Raw genomic sequence first — 19,528 nt, 5'->3', positions numbered from 1 at the left:
AAAAGAGGAAGACCCCCAGCGAGATGGATTGGCCAAGTGGCAGCATCGATGGACTCAAGTGTGGCAACAGTATTGAGGTGGCCCAGGATCAGGCAGTGTTGCATTCTGCTGTTCATAAGGTCATTATAAGTCGGTACCTACTCTCTGGCACCTAACAACAACAACAACACAACAACAACAGCAACAACCTTTCCTACTTAACCTTACTTCCTTCTCTCTCCTGCACTGGAATCAGACCTGCATTATAGTCAAAGGCTGTCCCAGCCTCCTCTGGAGTTTTCCTTATAGGCTTCCCCCTAATAAATCTCTGGATCTGCCAATCATCTGCTTTTTAGAGAACATGATCTAAAACAATTTGCAAATGCATTTTTTTGGCTGTAAGGCTACAAGAAAGGCTGTATATGCATTTTTAATTTATTTTAATTAATATAATTACAATTATGTCTAATATTTTATTTTAGAGACAATGAGATGAATTTTTATCTGATTTTTGTATGTGACAGGAAGACTAGTTTACATATTTTCATTCCCTTCTTTTAAGTTATTTTCGGTGAGTATAATCCAAAAACAGGTTCTTAAATTGCTGGCTAAAATTTAAGTGTAGGCTTTGAGTGAGTAACTTTGTTCTCTTTTGAATTCTTTGTCTTTTATTCCCTGCTCTGAGTGCTTTTAGAAACTGGTTTTCCTGGCTTAAAGATCCTTATGCAGGCTAGTAATTTATATCTGGACTAGCCTGTTATGAGACCCAGAGTATTATTAAGCTTTACAAGTGTAAAATGCCTGATTCAGCGGCCATCTACATTACTGCTGCCAGTTTCAGCTATTCTCTTTAGCAGTATCCTTCAAACCAGTTTTGATTTGATGCAATGTTGTAGTTTTGACTGCTTCTACTTCAGAAGATCAACATCAGCATTAACACCATGAGAAGGTTCTTAAAATGTGTGCCATCTGAATGGGGTGAAGATATCTGCATAAATTAATCTACCCAATTACATGATTAGCAGGCATGTTCACCTAACCCAGAATAGAACCTTAATGGAAGTGGAGAGAAGACATGGATAAAAAAATACACCTGATGTGGGAAGACTGTTTACATTATCTCCTGAAATTATGGTTTTTGAGTTGGTTTTCAAGACAAAATGCATATTGAGTAATTTACTAGCTACAGTATACTAGGAATCAGACTCCTGGTGTGGCTTTGTGGGTTAATGTGCTAAACTGCAAGGTCAGTTTGAACTGCATGTTTGGCAACCCTATGCAGGGTCGCTATGGGTCAGAACTGACTCAATGGTGCTTAACAACAATAACAAAGTATACTAGGAAAGAGCCCTGATGTGCTTGACTGTTAACCAAAAGGTTGTCAGTTTGAACCTACCAGCCTCTCTGTGGGAGAAAAATGAGGTACTCTGCTTCCATAGATTATTACAGCTTTGGAAACGACGAGGGTTAGTGTTCTATTTTATTCTATCCTGTAGGGTCACTGTGAATCAGAATGGACTCGGTAGCAGTTGGAATATACTAGACATTGACTATTTCAACCTTTTGTCTTGCATCACTGAATCTGCCCACAAAAAGCTATGCATATCCACTGAGGAATGAAGAACCCATACTTCTTAAGGGATTGTGTGTAGGGATTGTGTGTCTCTTCAGTATATCATTACAATATTTAAAACTTCTAATTATATGAACTAGCACTCTTATTAAATGATGTTTACTTAACAATTATGGTTATTACTGAAGATAGAGTCTTAAATCAGAATGTCAAAAAGCCCTTGTACATAATGGGTTTTTCGTAAATAATAATAATAAAGTACCCAGTAAGAGTGGCCTGGATTTCACATTGGTTATTGAACTGTACCGTGACTTGAGAATCTGATGTTCAACTTGTTGATCATGTTATTTCACAGTATTTGCTTCCTTAGTTTATGTTTGGGATTAATATCTTGGAATACAGGATGACTTTAATTCTTTGGGTTAGGCCTGGTCCCGGTTATTACTTCATTCACAAATGGCACATTTACAATGCAGCTTAAATAAATTAGTGGTTAAAGTCTGTTATGGGTGGTTATTTTGTGAAATAATACTGTGTGGGATGCTCTGGAAAGCTCAAAACTTAATACAAAGTGTTTCATTTGATTGATTTGTTTCTTTAGTATTAGCTATATATGTCATGTTTTTTTTTGCCAGCTCCATCATTTCTTCTTTTCGCCATGATTTCCCCAACTTTTTCTAGAGCTTAATGGGGTGCTCTGAAACATTTTCCTGTGCAGTGTTTCTGTTGAGATCATTGAGAGAAAATGGCCTTCACCAGATAATTTCACCATTTTGTTCCTCACTGGCAATGAAGAATTTGGCCAAGTTAGGACACATTCTCAATGAACCTAGAGTTGTGATTCAATTTAAAAAATTTAAAGTTGGTTTTACAGTATAAAGACTGTTTTCTCACATGTATCTTCTTTGTTTACTAGGATGGTATTCCCTTTATGAAGGCACAGGACTTCATACAGAGTGATCATTGATGTAAAAACTGTCTTTTTCCTCCTCTTTCTCAACTCCTGTTATATCAAATTGACAAATACAGTGACTGAAAACTGTTGTTCCCATAGTAAATAATTGTGTGCCTTCTGTGTGATGAGGATCCCTGGTGGCACAATGGGTTAAGCATTCGGTTGCTAACCAAACACTGTAGTTGAAACCTACCAGCTATTCTGTGGGGGAAAGATGAGGCAGTCTGCTTCCTCAGAAACCCTATGGACTGTTCATCTCTGTCCTATTAGGGTGGCTCTGAGTTGACTAGGTGGCGGTGGGTGTTTCAGTTTGTGGTCTGAAGATGGGATCCATATTGTGTGTGTGTGTGTGTGTGTGTGCGTGCGCAAGTACTGAATGGGCTTTTAGCCAGATACAAGCACCATCCGCTTGAGACTTTCTACATTTAAATTTTAATAAAATTAAAATTAAATTCTATGTAATTCAGTTTCTTGATTGTACTAGCCATATTTAAGTTGCATAGTAGCCATATGTGACTTTATTGGACAACACAGATAGAGCATTAAGTCATTATAGCAAGTCCAATTGGATATAGTGAGTCACTAACTGACTTAGTAAAATGTAGTAAATATAATAGCCATTTTATTGGGTCTCTTAGATGTTGAAACCCATCAGCCACTCTTCGGAAATCTGAACCTCATGATCAGTATGAGTTGGAACTGACTTGGCAGTCATTTAGGAGGGGTCCTAGTGTGGTACTGTAGAATTAGCACAAGGTCAGCAGTTCAAACCCACCAACTGCTCCTTGCAAACCTCATACATACATATAGGGTCTCTGAGTCAAAACCGAGCACTTAACAACAACAGGAGTTAGATGCTTTACAAACAGTTCTCTCACAATATTTGGTACTTAGTAGGTGTTTGTTGTATAGCAGAAGACGTCAGTTACAATTTGTCTCATTAACAGTCACATTGTGAGTAATAAAAAAAAGGGCTGAAGAATATTGGTAATTTATCTTCAGTAATTTTGCTCCATTATTGCTCATTGGACATGTCAATCTTTGTCACATAATGTGAAAATATCAACAATAAATCACTACTTTACCTACCAGATGAGCATGAAACTCTAAAGTCATGCAAAATGTCAGTGTCACTACAATGCACAGCTAGATGTTCTCTCTGACCTGTAGGGAATATCCACAAATCATGATTTAGAATATTAAATTTGGAAGGAAATATGTGCTTTGGGTTGGATTTTTGAATCATTCTCCAATTTCATTGACTTAATCCTAATATTTATTTCAGAGATGATTTCTAGATAAAACAAAGTTTAAAAGTAAGATGTACGAATTTACATTTACATTTATTTCAGTAATGTAGTTCTGTGTGGTTGCTATTTTATATTTAATGGAAGGCAAGAGTAAAGGCTAGTTTATTTTATTAGTTTATTCTGTGTCTGTTAAAGCCAATGGCATGCATTTTAAATGATCATTATTAATTTTCTTTGCAATGTTTTCCTCTGACTTTACCTGGTAGTTTTGTCAGTGTCAAATTGAGCCCCATTCTTCAGTTATGAGAAACTGTAAGCAAAAATGCGTGTCAGGAAACAGTCGTAGATGTTTGAAGCTTGGGTTCAGCATAGGTTATTCCTTGCTTGATTTCTGGAGGGAAAAGAGAAAAAAGGAAAATGTTGGGAAATAATTTAAGCATACAGTATTTTGATATTTTTAATAAAAATAAACGTATTTGCCTTCAAGACGCAGAATACACATACTGTTTTTATATGGACATTTGTACCATATAAAAGATGTCTATTTCTGTGTCTTCTTTCAGACTGCACAGAGTAGGGACTGTTTCTTGGAGGTTATACTCTCTACCCGGCTGATATTATAACCTTTGGAAAGTTACTTAGTGTCTCTGTGACTTAGTGATTTCATCTCTGAAATGGAAAGCATCTCAAAGGGTTGTAATAATGATTATGTGAGATAATACATAAGGTGCTTTAAAAAGCCTAGCTTCAAAAATACACTCAGTAAATATTTACTTATTTGCCTTCTCACCTTTACACTAAACAGGGGCAATGCAGGCAAATCCATCTTTGTTGCTAATTGCATGATACCCGTTCCCAAAGTGTGGAAATGGTTCCCGTCCTCACCTTCGCACTTCTTCATCCACCTCCACTCACTCACGTGATACACTCTCCTATGCTAACTGGGTCAGAGTTTACAATTAGAAAGACATCTTCCTTTACACGTTGACAGATGCCCGCCCCTGCTGGCTCTCACTACTACCTTGGGTTCATTAATTTGTTCAAATGATTCACAGAATTTCTTGAAGAGTTTACTGTATAACTACAACTTTGTTACAACCAAAAAGGATACAGATAAACAATATGGTATAAAATCTTGAGAAGGGATCACAGCACAGAACTTCCACATCTCAAAACGGCGTGTGGTAACCTCTCCCAACCAGGAAGTTCCACTGAGCCATATGCTTCAGGGAAGCCATATGCTTTAGGGAACCATTTCTACACTTTGGGAACGGGTATCATGCAATTAGCAACAAAGATGGATTTGCCTGCATTGCCCCTGTTTAGTGTAAGGGTGAGAAGGCAAATAAGGAAGTATTTACTGAGTGTATTTTTTAGTGTATTTTTCTTATCAGTTTCCCCTATGTGATCATGAGGCTTAGTTAGCACCGGCCCCCAACTAATATCTTTTAGGCTGGCCAGGTTCCTTTCAATAGCCTCATATGGCTCCAAGGAATGAGAAAAAAAAAAATCACCTTCAAGGTGATTCCATACTTCACACTATCCCATTTTTTCTTTTCTTCCTTAAAAAAAAAAATCTTAAAATATACAAGGGTGAGTCAAAAATTATTCGCAGTCTGACTATAGAATGTATTTTAACCAACCTTTAGAAATGACAAATAGATCATTTTCCAACATCATCTCCTTGCTTTTCCATACACTTTGTCCATCTGTCAACACGCTTTCATATTCCCTTATTTAAAAAATGTTGTAGCTTCAAGCCACAAAAGCACTGCTGTCTTCAGTTATTCACCAGAAGTGAATCATCATCCTCAAAGGGCTGTGTTCAGGGGACCAAACAGGTCCAGTGGAGCAACATCAGGACTATAGGGAGGATGCTTGTACACCTCAAATTGAATTTACTGCAGTGTCAACAGTGTGGGCAGCGGTGTGGGAATGTGCATTGTCATGAGAGCACAGTGCCCTGCCCTTGGATAGCAGGTCTCTGGATTTAATCTGAAGTTTAGGCTTCAGCTCTTCAGTGACTATCTCATTGTAATGAGTCCTTTTGATTGTTGAATTTTTTCCTGATAGTGTTCTAATACTGATCCTTGAGAATCCCAGAAAACTGTAAGCACCAATTTCCCAGCTGATGCTTGGCTTTTTAATTTTTTCTTGATCAATGATTGAGGATGTTTCCATTTCATACTTTGCCATTTGTCTTGTCACCAGTAATGATTTCTTTTAAGAAACTTTCACTTCCTTCAAATATCGGTCCAAACTTTGTTTGCTGATGTCCAAACACTTGTGTTTATCCTCTTCTGTCAGTTGTTATGGTATCCATGTCTCACAAACTTTTTGAAACCCAGGTTTCATAGACAGAGCCATGGTTGATTTGCCACAGAATCCACTGTCACTTTGTCTATTCGACAGAATCATTTCACTTGCACGCTCAGTGTTGTCATTAGCCATGGATGTGGACAAGCGTTTTAATTTAATTGGAATGTAGATAATTTTAGACTCACTCATATAATTGAGGAAGTCCCTGTCTCTGGAAGATCCAAATGGTTAATGCACTTGACTACTAATGAAAGGTTGGATGTTAAGTCTAACATCCAGAGGATCCTCAAAAGCAAGACCTGTCCGTTTACTGTTTAAAAATTAGCCAATGAAAACTTTATGGAACACAGTTCTATTCTTAACACACATAGGGTATCCATGAATCTGAGTTTGAAGCAACTCAGTGGCAACTGATACATGGTGGTGGTGGTGGTTATGGACCGTGGAGTCGGTTCAGACTCTTAGCGAGTCTGTACAGGGTTTCTGAGGCTGTAAATCTTTACGGGAGCAGAAAGCTTCATCTTTTTCCCGTGGAACAGCTGGTAGTTTCTAACTGCTGATCTTGTGGTTCGCAGCCCGATTCGTAACCACTGTGCTACCAGAGCTCCTTAATTGATACATAGCTGAGTGCATTTATGATGAGACTTATGATCAGCTGCTAACCAAAAAATTACCAGTTTGAACTCACCCAGTGGCTCCAGGAAAGAAAAGCTTGGTGAACTACTTCTGTAAAGATTATCACCAAGAAAAGCTTGTGGAGCAGCGATGCTCTATAGCACATGGCGGAATCAGCTCAAAACAGTGAGCTTGGCTTTTTAAATTTACAAATGGATATATTTTCTAATGGAATCCTGGTGTGGCGCTAGAGGGTATCCCTGGACAGAAAGGTCGGTTTCAACTTCAAGGTTGGCAGTTCAAATCTACCAGCTCCTCTTCAGAAACCCTACTTACGGTCACGATGAGCTGGAATTGACTCGATGGCACTAAACATCAACAACAAATTCTTGCTGTAGGATAAGCAGTGTTAACTGAAAGGTTGGCAGTTCAAACCCACCAGCCACTCCTTTACAGAGTTGCTGTGACTTGGAACTGTCTCAACAGCAATATTCTTTAACAACTTTTAAAGATTTACCCCTTATGTTTTGTTGTTGTTAAAGTGCCATTGAGTTGGTGCCGACTCATAGTGACCCAGTGCACAACAGAATGAGACACTGTCATGTCCTGCGCCAACCTCACAGTTGTTTCTACAATGGAGCCCATTGCTGCTGCCACTGTACCAGGCCCATCTAGTTGGGAGTCTTCCTCTTTCTTCCCGACCCAATCCCCTACTCTACCAAACATGACATCCTTCTCCAGGGACTGGTCTATCTTGATGGTATGTGTGAAGTATGAGAGACGAAGTCTGGTCATCTAGCTTCCAAGAGAATGCTGACTGTACTTCTGACACAGATTTGTTTTGACAGTCTAGGGTATTTTTAACATTCTCCAATACCATAACTCAAATGCATCAAATCTTCTATGATCTTCCTTATTCACTGTAGAATTTTGTCATGCATATGAGGTTACTTAAAATAACATGAAGTGGATCAGATGCACCTTAGTCTTCCAACTGACATCTCTGCTAGTCAACCCTTTAAAGAGGTGTTGTGCGGCAGATTTGTCTAATGTAATACATCATTTGATTTCTTGACTGCTGCTTTCATGAGTGTTGCTGGTTCATCCAAGCATAATGAAGTCCTTGACAACTTCAATCTTTTCTCCAGTTATATGTATGTTGTTTATTGGTCCAGTGCTGAGTATTTTTTTTTTTTTTTTACATTGAGGTGCAATCCATACTGAAGGCTGTGATCTTTGATTTTTATCAGTAAGTATTTTAAGTCCCCTTCACTTTCAGCAAGCAAGGTTGTATCATCTGCATATCTCAGGTTGTTAATGAGTCTTCCTGCAATCCTGATGCCACTTTTTTCTTCATATAATCCAGCTTCTCTGATTATGTGCTCAGCATACAGATTGAATAAATATGGTGAAAGAATACATCCCTGGTGCACACTTTTGGTAATTTTAAACCATTCGTTGTTCTCTTGTTTGTTTTTTCGTATAACTGCCTGTTGGTCTATGTCCAGGTTCCTCATGAGCACAACTAAGTTCTCAGGAATACTCATTCTTTGCAGTGTTGTCCCTAGCTTGTCATGATCCACACAATTGAAAGCCCTTGTGTAGTCAGTAAAGCACAGGTAAACATCTTTCTGTTATTCTCTGCTTCCAGCCAAGGTCGTTCTGACATTATCAATGATATCCCTTGTTTCACGTCCTCTTCCAATACCATCTTGAACTTGGCAGTTCTCTCTCAATGCATTTTTTTTTTTTTTTGTTTTTACTGTGCACATTACATTTAGCCACAACAGAACTAGTCCAGAATGTCATAGGTCCAGGACAACGGATCAAATGAATTGAATTGATTATAGAAAGATGAGTGTCAGGTGTTTGTAGCATTCATCATATGGCGATAGAAGTTCTAGATCCACTGAGCCAGAAGTTTGAGATAGTAGCACATAAAGTCAACTTGCACCAGTGTCGTGGACTCTGGCATTCCATATACCTGCTGCTGTGGCTTCCATGGGTGCATACTTGGACCTCTGCCTTATCTTTCTTTTGTGCTACAGCCTCCACTTGGCTCTTATGGCTTCAAGGCTTTTAACCAGTTGGCACTAAGCCCAAGAGAGCTGCCAGTGCACTTTTGCAGTCATTTTGGAATTATCTTTAGCAAAATTTTAGTTGCATGAGATATTAATGATAATGTCTAATAATTTTCGCATTACATTGAGTCACCTCTGTTTGGAATGGGCACACATATGGATCTCTCCCAGTCAGTTGTCCACATAGCTATCTTCCAGATTTCTTGGCATAGTTAAGAGAGTACCTCAAGTGCTTCATCAGTTTGTTGAAAGATGTCAGTTTGCATTCCATCAATTCCTGGAGCCCTATTCTTTGCCAATGCCTTCAGTGTACCTTGGGCTTCTTCCCTCAGAATCATTGGCTCATGATCATATGCAACCTCTTGAAATGGTTGAACAGTGACCATTTCTTTCTCTTTTTTAAGTTTTTATTGTGAATTGAGTGATAGTATACACAGGAGAACATCAGCTTTACATTTATCCTATCATGTTTCATTTCATTGCAATGATCACAATCTCCTGCCTGCATCATTATTCAACAATATTTGTTTCCATTCCCTCTGTTTGTTTTTTATATACACCGAAGCACTCAGGGATATATAACCATTTAAACAACAAAAGGTTATACCCTGCAAGCCTGCCCCCTGGCCGCCAGCTCACAGTGCCTCTCCCTCCTTGAGTCCAGAGTCCCCAGCCACTCCATCTCTCCATGTCATTGTCTCTGCCTCCATCTCTGGCGTCGCTGCTTCTCTAGGTAGGGTCCCACACTCCGCTCTTCTCCCTTGATGGTCCCAGTGTCCTCCACTCCTGGACTGCAAATTTAACCACTCTCCTCCTTTTGTTACAAAATGTCTACCCTTACGTTTGCAACATTCACAATCAGTCCTGATAGCAGTTATTTACCATTGAACCACGAGAGTCTTATTCCCATCTCCTTTAACCAGCCCTGTCTAGACAGGCTGGAAACCACTCAGTGGAGATTCTACTTTCTTCCATGCCCTCGGAAACTAGGCTCCCTCTTGAAAGTTTGTAAGCCAGTCACTTTGTGCCTCTGTGGCACCCCTCCCTCCTCATTTTGGGTAGCCAGTGTCTAAGTTGCCCATCCCTGTCAACCCTGTGTACCAAGTGGGTGGGAATGATCTTTGCTGTAAAGATACGTTCCCTCTTTTAAGCTACTACATCCATAAGTATAGGTCAGCAGGAAAAGTAAAAAACAGTAATGGCAGTCTGATTGACTACTACAAGAACAAGCAAGTTGTTTGCCAGGGAGCCATCAAGGCAAGCAATCAAGTCCCCTCAGGGAAAACCCCCATTCCAAGAATGAAACTCAAAGGGAATACACAAGCAGACATGTCATCTTGCTGGTGACCACGTTGGTCTACCAATAAGGGGAAGTTGGGGAAAAACAGCAGTGAAGCTGTGAGCTAAGTCAGACCACATTCAATAGACTTCTGCCAACCTGGATTGAGAGAGATCTGGTTGGCCAGCAGTATAGTGAGACCTGGGGACTCCTGAGCCCAGGAACAGGGACATAGCCACAAAGGACTAGAGCGGACAGTGAAGTATCCAGCTGATATGAAGTGAGGGGAGATGCATAAGAACACCCCTATGTGCAGACAGTACCCATTTAAGCTAGCTTCCATGGCTGGATAACCAGAACTTGACTAGAGGAAGAACAAAGAGTAAAAAGTAATCCATTACAATTTGGTTCAGTGACTTGTGTATTCCTTTCATCTTGTTTCTTTTGATTTTTTTTTCTGAGTCATTCAATATTTTGCCCATTGTTGTTAGTGCATCGAGTCCTTTACAACTCAGAGTGACCCTGTATAGGATTTCCACAAAGCGGCTGGTAAGCTTGAACTGCCAACCTTGCAGTTCAAACAGACCTTGCAATCCAGTGAATTAACCCACACCACCACACAGGACTCCTGTGTTGTTGTTAAGTGCCTTTGAGTTGGTTCTAACACATAGCCATGCTGTCTAGGATTTCCTAGGAGTGGCTGCTGAGCTTGAGCCACTGACCTTGTGGTTCAAACTGACCTTGCAGTCCAGTGCATTAACCTACAGCCACCACATCAGGACTCCAGGAAAGAATCCTACAATATTGCAATTCAAGGCTTGAGTTTTTTACTTCAGTTCCGTCAGCTTGAGAAATGCTGAATGTGTTCATCCTTTTTGGTTTTCTACCTCCAGGTCTTTGCACATTTTGTTATAATATTTGACTTTGCCTTCTGGAGCTGTTCTTTTTAATTTTCTATTCAGCTCTTTTACCACCTGTGTCTTTCCTTTGGTTTAGCATCTCTATGCTAGAGAGCATGTTTCAGAGTCTTTTTTGGCATCCATTTTGGTCTTTTCCTTCTTTCCTCTCTTCTTAGTGACTCTGCCTTCTTCCTGTATGATGTTCTGATTGTCATCCCACATTAGTGTCTAATGCATCAAATCTGATCTTGAGATGATCTCTAAACTCGGGCAATATATGTTCAAGGTCCTATATTAGCTCTCTTAAACTTGTCTTAATTTTCTTCAGTTGTAGCCTGAGCTTAAATATGGGCAATTGATCATCTGTTTTACACTATGTCCCTGGCCTTGTTTTGGCTGATGGTATAGATCTTTCTTTTGTCTCTTTAAACATATGTAGTCAGTCTGATTTCTGTGTATTCTATCTTGTGAGGTTCATGTGTATAGTCATCTTTTATGCTGTTTAAAAAAGGTATTTGCAATGAAGAAGTCATTGTTTCTGTCACCAAGACTGTATTTTCCAACTACTGATCCTTCCTCTTTGTTTCCAACCTTTGCATTTCAGTCTCCAGTAATTATCAATACATCTTGATTGCATGTTTAATTGATTTCAGACAGAAAATGTTGGTAGAATTCTTCAGTTTCATCATCACTGACTTTAATGGTTGGTGTGTAAATTTGAAGAATAGTGGTATTAACTGGTATTCCCTGTAGGCATATGAATATTATCCTATTAGAGACAGTGTTGTACTTCAAGACAGATCTAGACATGTTCTTTTTAATGATGACTGCAGCATCATTCCTCCTCAATTTGTAATTCTTGGCATAGTAAACTATGTGATTGTCAGATCCAAAATGGCCAATACTAGGTGATTTCAGCTCACTAATGTCTAGGATATTGATGTTTATGTGTTCCATTTCATTTTGACAATTTGTAATTTTCCTAGATTCATACTTTATACATTCCATGTTCCAATTATTAATGGATGTTTGCAGCTGTTTCTTTTCATTTTGAGTTGTTGCTCATCAGCACATGAAAGTCCTGAAGACTTTACTCCATTCACACCATCATGGTCAACTCTACTTTGAGGAGGTGGCTCTTCCGCAGTCATATTTTGAGTGCCTTCCAACCTCACAGCCTCATCTTCTGGCACTGTATCTGATGATATTCTGATGCTCTTCATCTTATTTCAATATTCAATATTCTGATGGTATCTGGCAGTGTTTTACTGCTTATTCAGGAGGTTTTCAGTGATTAAATATTTGAAAGTAGTCCATCTCTCCTTCTCCCTAGTCTGTCTTCATGTGGAAGCACATCTGAAAGCTGTATAACATGTGTAAACCTGATGGCATTTAAAATACCAGTGGCATAGCTTCCAGAATCACAGCAACACACAAGTCATGACGTATGACAAACTGACAGATGAGTGGTGGAGCACTGATATACTGCTATATGCGTATATAAGGATGTTTCTAAGCCCAATTGTATTAAATATCCTATTCTTGTAAACACTCAGATTTTAGTCTGACTTTACATTAGCTATTTGACCTCCTAAAAGAGCTCTGGTAGCATAGTGGTTACGAGTCGGGCTGCCATCCTAAAGGTCAGCAGTTTGAAACTACCAGCGCTTCTGCGGGAGAAAGATGAGGTGTTCTGCTCCTGTAAAGATTCACAGCCTCAGAAACCCTGTGCAGGGTCACTGAGTCGGAACCGACTCCACGGAACTTACCAACAACAACAACATATGACCTCCTAAAGATATTTGAACTTTATGGATTTGGACAACAGGCCCGATTAAATATTGTTGTTGTTGTTGTTGTTAGGTGCCATCGAGTCAGTACCAACTCATAGCGACCCTGTGCACAACAGAACAAAACACTGCCTGGACCTGAGCCAACCTCATAATTGTTACCATGCTTGAGCCCATTGCCAATCCATCTCACTAGGGGTCTTCCTCTTTTTTCTCTGACCCTACACCTTACCAAACATGATAGCCTTCTCCAGCGACTGGTCCCTCCTGACATTATGACCCAAGTATGACAGACGAAGTTTGGCCATCCTGGCCTCCAAGGAGCACTCTGGCTGCACTTCTTTCAACACAGGTCTGTTTGTTCTTTTGGCAGCCCATAGCATGTTCAATATTCTCCTCCAACACCAGAACGCAAAAGCATCAATTCTATGGTCTTCCTTATTCATTGTCCAGCTTTCACATGCATATGAGGTTATTGAAAATACCATGGCTTGGGTCAGGCTCATCTTAGTCCTCAAGCTGACATCTTGGCTCTTCAACACTTTAAAAAGGTCTTGTGCAGCACGTTTGCCTAATGCAGTACATCGTTTGTTTTCTTGACTGCTGCTTCCATGAGTGTTGATAGTTGATCCAAGAAGAATGAAGTCCTTGACAACTTCAGTCTTTTCTCCACGATAAGCATGTTGTTTATTGGTCCAGTGGTGAGGATTTTTTTTTTCTTTACATGGAGATACAATCCATACCGAAGGCTGTGGTCTTTGATCTTTATCAGTAAATATTTTAAGTCTTCTTCAATTTCAGCAAGCAAGGTTGTATCATCTACATATCACAGGTTGTGAATGACCCTTCTCCAATCCTGATGGCACGTTTTTCTTCATATAACCAGCTTCTTGGATTATTTGTTCAGTTTACAGGTTGAGTAAGTATGGTGAAAGAATAGAACCCTGTGGTATTCCTTTGTTACCTTTAAACCATTCAGTGTTCCCATGTTCTGTTCGAACAACTGCCTCTTGGTCCATGTACAGATTCCTCATGAGCACACTTAAGTGGTCCGGAATACTCATACTTCACAAAGTTGTCCTTAGCTTGTCATGATCCACTCAATTGAAAGCCTTTGTATAGTCAATAAAGCACAGGTAAACATCTTCATGGTATTTCTCTGCTTTCAGCTAAGATCCATTGGACATCAACAATGATATCCCTCATTCCATGTCCTCTTCTGAATATGGCTTGAACCTCTGGAAGTTCTCTGTCAATGTATGCTTGCAGCCATTTCTGTATTACCTTTAGTAGAACATTACTCGCATGGGATATCAAAGATATTGTCCGATGATTTCTACATTCCGTTGGGTCACCTCTCTTTGGAATGGTCACAAATATGGATCTTTTCTAATCAGTCGGCTAGATGTCTTCTAAATTTCTTGGCAGAGATGAGTGAGTGCCTCCTGTGCTGCCTCAGTTTATTGAAAGATTTCAATTTTTATTCCATCAATTCCTGGTGTCTTGTTCTTTGCCAGTTCCTTCAATGCACCTTGGACTTCTTCCTTCAGTATCATTGGCTCTTTATCATATGCTGCCTCTTGAATCGATTAAACATCAGCCATTTCCTTTTGGTACAGTGACTGTGTATTCCTTCCATCTACTTGTGATGCTTTCTGCATCAATAATTTGCCCAGAAATCCTTGAATAATGAAAGTCGAGGCTTGAAGTTTTTCTTCAGTTCCCTCAGCTTGAGAAATGTTGAGCATGTTCTTCCTTTTTGGTTTTCTGACTCCAGATCTTTGTACATTCGTTGTAATATTTGAGTTTGTCTTCTCGAGCTGACCTTTGAAATTTTCTGTTGAGCTCTTGTACCTCCTCATTTCTTCCATTTACTTTAGCATTTATACTCTGGAGAGTAAGTTTCAGTGTCTCTTCTGACATCCATTTTGATCTTTTCCTTCTTTCTTATATTCTCAATGACTTTTGGCTTTCTTCCTGTATGATGTACTTGATGTCATCTCACAACTCTTCAGGTCTTCGGTTTTTAATGTTAATGTATCAAATTTGTTCTTCAGATAATTTCTAAACTCAGGTGGGATATATTCAAGGTCATATTTTGACTCTCATGGATTTGTTTTAATTTTCTTCAGTGCAGTTTGAATTTGCATATAAGCGATTGATGGTCTGTTTCACAATATACTACTCCTGGACTTGTTTTGACTGATGATATGGAGCTTTTCCATCGTCTCTTTCCACAGATGTAGTCAATTTGATTTCTGTATATTCCATCTGGTGAGGTCCATTTGTATTATTGTCTCTTATGCAGTCTAAAGAAGGTATTTGAAACAAACAATTCATTGATTTTACAGAATTGTATCATGCGATCTCCAGCATAATTTCTATCACCAAGGCCATATTTTCCAACTACTGATCCTTCCTCTTTGTGCCCAACCTTTTCATTCCAATCACCAGTAATGATCAATACATCTTGATCAATTTCAGATTGAAGAAATTAGTAGGATTCTTCTATTTCATCCTCACTGGCTTTAGTGGTTGGTGCATAAATTTGAAAAGTAGTGGTATTAACTGGGCTTCCCTGTGGGGGTATGGACATTATCCTATCACAGACAGCATTGTACCTCATGACTGATCTGGATATGTTCTTTTGGACAATGAATGCAACACCATTCCTCTTCAGTTTTCAATCCTGGCATAGTAAACCATGTGGTTGTCAGATTCAAAATAGCCAATACCAGTCCATTTCACCTAACTAATGCCTAAGATGTCGGTATTTATGTGTTCCATTTCATTTCTGACAATTTCTAATTTTCCCAGATTCATACTTTGTACATTCCATGGTCTGATTTTCATTGGATGTTTACAGTTGTTTCTTTTCGTTTTGAGTTGTTCCCCATCAGCAAATGAAGGTCTCGTGGGCTTTTCTCCCATAGGCTTTACTCCATTCACATCATAACGGTCATCTCTACTTGGAGGAGGCAGCTCTTCCCGAGTCTCATTTTGAGTGCCTTCCAACTTAGGGGCTAATTTTCCAGCACTATATCTGACACTGTTTCTCTGCTATTCATAAGGTTTTCAGTTACTAAATGTATGGAAGTAGTTTGTCACTCCTTCTTCCTAGTCTGTCATCTGGAAACTCATCTGAAACCTGTCCACCATGCTGGTATTTAAGATACCAGTGGCATAACTTCCAGAATCACAGCAACTCACAAGCCACCACAGTATGACAAACTGACAGATGAGTGGTGACATACTAAATATATTAGGAGTGAAATCCACATGAGTTTACACATATTCTCCAAAGTAGATTCCCATGTTAAAGTTTAACAATCATTTACTGTTTACCTAATGAGTTCCTGTATTTTTTCTGAGGACTGTATTCCATCTAACAGGAAGATTGGACCTGGAAAGGATAATTAAATTGAGTGAGCCTTGTGTGATTTTGGCTAAGTACCTTAGCCTTTCTGAGCTTCACATTCCTCATAACATCTTACCAAAGTAACTTGGATCATATGTATATGCGATGTTGAGTACTATGAAACTTTTCCCACATCTGTCTATTCTTTTGTTTCTGGCTTTCCTCAAATGTTGACTAAAGTAAAAAATTCTGAGAACAGGTTTTGGAAAGTTAGCTGCTTAAATAAATGTACTTAAGGAACAACGTACTATTATAGGGGAAGTCACTCTTTTTCTCATGAAACGAAACCTTGTGAAACTTTCATGTCCTCTCACTGATGTTGCTCTTAGACCATACAGTTGCCAAGAGAACCCAAGTAACCTTTCCCCCCCAACCCCCTTCCATTGGCTGAATCAGCAGGGAAAGAGCACTTTGGAGGCAAAAAAGATGTAGAAATTTCCCAGCAAGTAGAGCTGTTATTGTTATGTGCCATGGAGTCAGTTCCGACTTATAGTGACCCTGTACATGGTTACCCAGAAAGCCTCATCTTTCTCCTGTGGAACAGCTGGTAGTTTCGAACTGCCGACCAAGTCGTTTGTAGCCCGATTTGTAACTACTATGCTACCAGAGCTCCTTAGCAAGTAGAGCGGTACATATTAATTCTTTCTCTGCTCCCAGGTATAACATGTCCCTTGTATCACATATGCTCATATAGTTAAGGTACTGGATTTTATAGAGGATTTGGAAGGGTCCTTATAATTAGGAGTTGACATTGACTTTTTTATATTTAATCCATGAATTGCCTTAAGTCTCTATTTAGTGTGCACTAAGCACTTAAAGGTGTGCTTTGGTTTATAGAATATTAATGATGACTAGAAATTCCAGAGTAAACCCATTGCTGTAAAGATGATTTTGACTCATAATGACCCTGTAGGACAGAGTAGAATTTACCCATAGGGTTTCCAAGGCTATGATCTTTTTTTTTTTTTTTTGGCTATGATCTTTATAAGAATAGATTGCCATGTCTTTCTCTTGTGGAGCAGCTGATATGTTCAAACCACTGATTATTTGAGTTATCAGCTAAGCACATAACCACAGCACAACCACAGCTCCTTCATTATTCATTACAATACTAGAGGCAAACCCTTTGCCACTGAGTCCATTCCCACTCATAGTGACCTTATAGCATTTCCAAGGCTGTACATTTTGATGAAGGCAGACTTTCATATCTTTATCTCACAGAGCAGCTGGTGGGTTTGAACCACCAACTTTTTGGTTAGTAGTTGACTACTTTAACTACTCTGCTTCCAGGGCTCCTTTCCTTTATACTTTATTCATTACACGTGAAAGAATTATCATTAAAATGACAATGAAATTCCATTTATCCCTACTACAATGGCTCTGTTGTGGCACTGTAGGGTAAGCACTGGATTTCTAACTGCAAGGTTGGTGGTTCAACCCCACTACCTACTCCTTGGAAACACTTTACAGGGTTACTATGAGTCAGAACAGACTCCAGGCCATTAACAACAACAGAATGATTCTGAACCAAAACCATAGTAAATGTCGGTGAAGATGTGGAGAAACAGGAACTCTCATATACTGCTGATGAGAATATCACATGATAGAGCCACTTCAGAAACAGTCAGTTTCTTAAGTTAAACATGAGTTTACCATACACCACAGCAATGCCTTTCCTAGGTATCTACTCAGGGGAAATTAAAACGTATGTCCATGTAAAGACTTGCCTATGGATATTCATAGCAGTATTATTCATAGTCGCCAAAATGGAATCAGCTCAAGTGACCATCAATCAGTGAGTGGACAAACAAATGTGGTATATCCATACAATGGAATACTGCTCCACAATAGGGAATGAAATACTAACGCATACTACAATGTAGATGAACCCCAGAAACCTTTTGCAAAGGGAAAGAAGTCAGACACAAAGACTGTATTATATGCATCCATTTAGATGAAATGCCCAGAAAAGGCAAATCTATAGAGATTCAAAATAGATTTGTGTTTGCTGGAAAGTTAAATTTGAAAGAAAAGGGATGTCATTAAGGTAATAAAAATTGGATATGGTGATGGTCACACGATTTAAAAAAATCTACTGAAGTCTATAGTGTTAGATGCCTAAAATGTGTGTAAGTTATGGTGTCTTAAACTGTACCTCAATAAAACTTTAAAGAGAGAGAGAATGACAGTAAGAGAATACACAGAAAAGGAGTGAAAACAGGCACGCAACTCACTTAGCGACTCACTGTAATAATAGAAGAGTTATCAAGACTAAGACTACCATCTGTTTTAGAAGGTAAGGTACATTTAGTAAGACTTTCTCCTCTTGATGTTGCAGGGGATACGCCTGAGACCATTTCTATAGTTCATTTTTGTGCCTCTTGTTTTGGAACTGATTCCTATATCCCAAGACAGCTGTTGTCTCTGATGATTTGTTCCTATTTCCTTAATGTTGTGAAGTGCTGTTGAGTCAGTTCCAACTCATAGCGACCCTGTATAGATTTTCTGAGGAGCAGCTGGTGGGTTTGAACCACCAATTTTGAGGTTAGTAGTCCAGCATGTAATCTACAGAACTACACCAGAATGCTATTTTCTTAATAATTCCTGTTAAAATTATATGAAAGCTTTCAGAGTTTAATTAGCTTACACTCATATTGTTCGTATTTTCTGGCATCAGCTTTGGAAAATGAGGTGTCTTATTCTCTATTGACTTCTGAGTGTTTTCTTCTGCTTCTCCATTTTCTGTCTTATCCAAAGAAGTGCTTCCCTAAATGGAGGCTGCAGACTCTCATTCTTCTACTGCCTTTTTTTGAAGAAAGCTCATATCCACCTGGTTCTCAGCCATCATCTCTGTGATGATTGTAACCAATGTTTCTTCCCTAAGCTTCAGTCATAGTTTACATTGGAGTAGCCTATATTTTGGTATGTTGTTTTTTTTAAACTTGATGTATTTTAAACTTAACTCATTTTCCTTTCCTTAAAGTAAATCACTTTGTCTTTCCCCCCCTTTTTTTTTTTATAAATATTTGCTTCATTTCCTAACCACCAAGATTAGAAAATCTATCTGATACTTCCTCTTCCTTACCCCTCACATCTAATTATTCTCTCATCTAGTCTTGACATTTCTTTTGTTACAGTCCCTTTTCTTTGCTCTGTCCCTTCCTGGCTATTCCCAAGATCCTCTTCTAGATTGAGGCACTCTTGGTTTCATGTTTATCGTGCATCTAGGTTCTTTCCTCTCAAATATTTCCTTGTTGCCAGATTAACTTTATTAAATAATCCAGGTGCATGTCTGTCTTTGGTCTCTGACCTCCAAATTTATTGCATGGTAGGACAGTTCTTGAGCTATGATAACTAATCAAGGATGAGG

General features: G+C 39.0%; 2 protein-coding genes across 2 annotated transcripts in view; one reads left to right on the top strand and one right to left on the bottom strand.

The window, feature by feature from the left end:
* Positions 1-19,528, top strand: part of MED12L (mediator complex subunit 12-like) — a 470,668-nt gene that overhangs the window by 289,770 nt on the left and 161,370 nt on the right. The gene's annotated exons all lie outside the window — the stretch shown is intronic.
* GPR87 (G protein-coupled receptor 87) overlaps positions 1-19,528 on the bottom strand; it is a 38,696-nt gene that overhangs the window by 2,296 nt on the left and 16,872 nt on the right. Inside the window, exon 2 of the mRNA XM_006867980.1 lies at positions 4,017-4,148. Coding sequence (XP_006868042.1) covers positions 4,017-4,050 — 34 coding nt within the window. The 5' untranslated portion in view covers positions 4,051-4,148. The remainder of the gene's footprint in view (positions 1-4,016; positions 4,149-19,528) is intronic.

Source organism: Chrysochloris asiatica, unplaced genomic scaffold (assembly GCF_000296735.1).
Source record: "Chrysochloris asiatica unplaced genomic scaffold, ChrAsi1.0 scaffold00113, whole genome shotgun sequence".
NCBI classification, from domain to species: domain Eukaryota; kingdom Metazoa; phylum Chordata; class Mammalia; order Afrosoricida; family Chrysochloridae; genus Chrysochloris; species Chrysochloris asiatica.
This window is presented reverse-complemented; position numbering and strand designations above follow the sequence as displayed.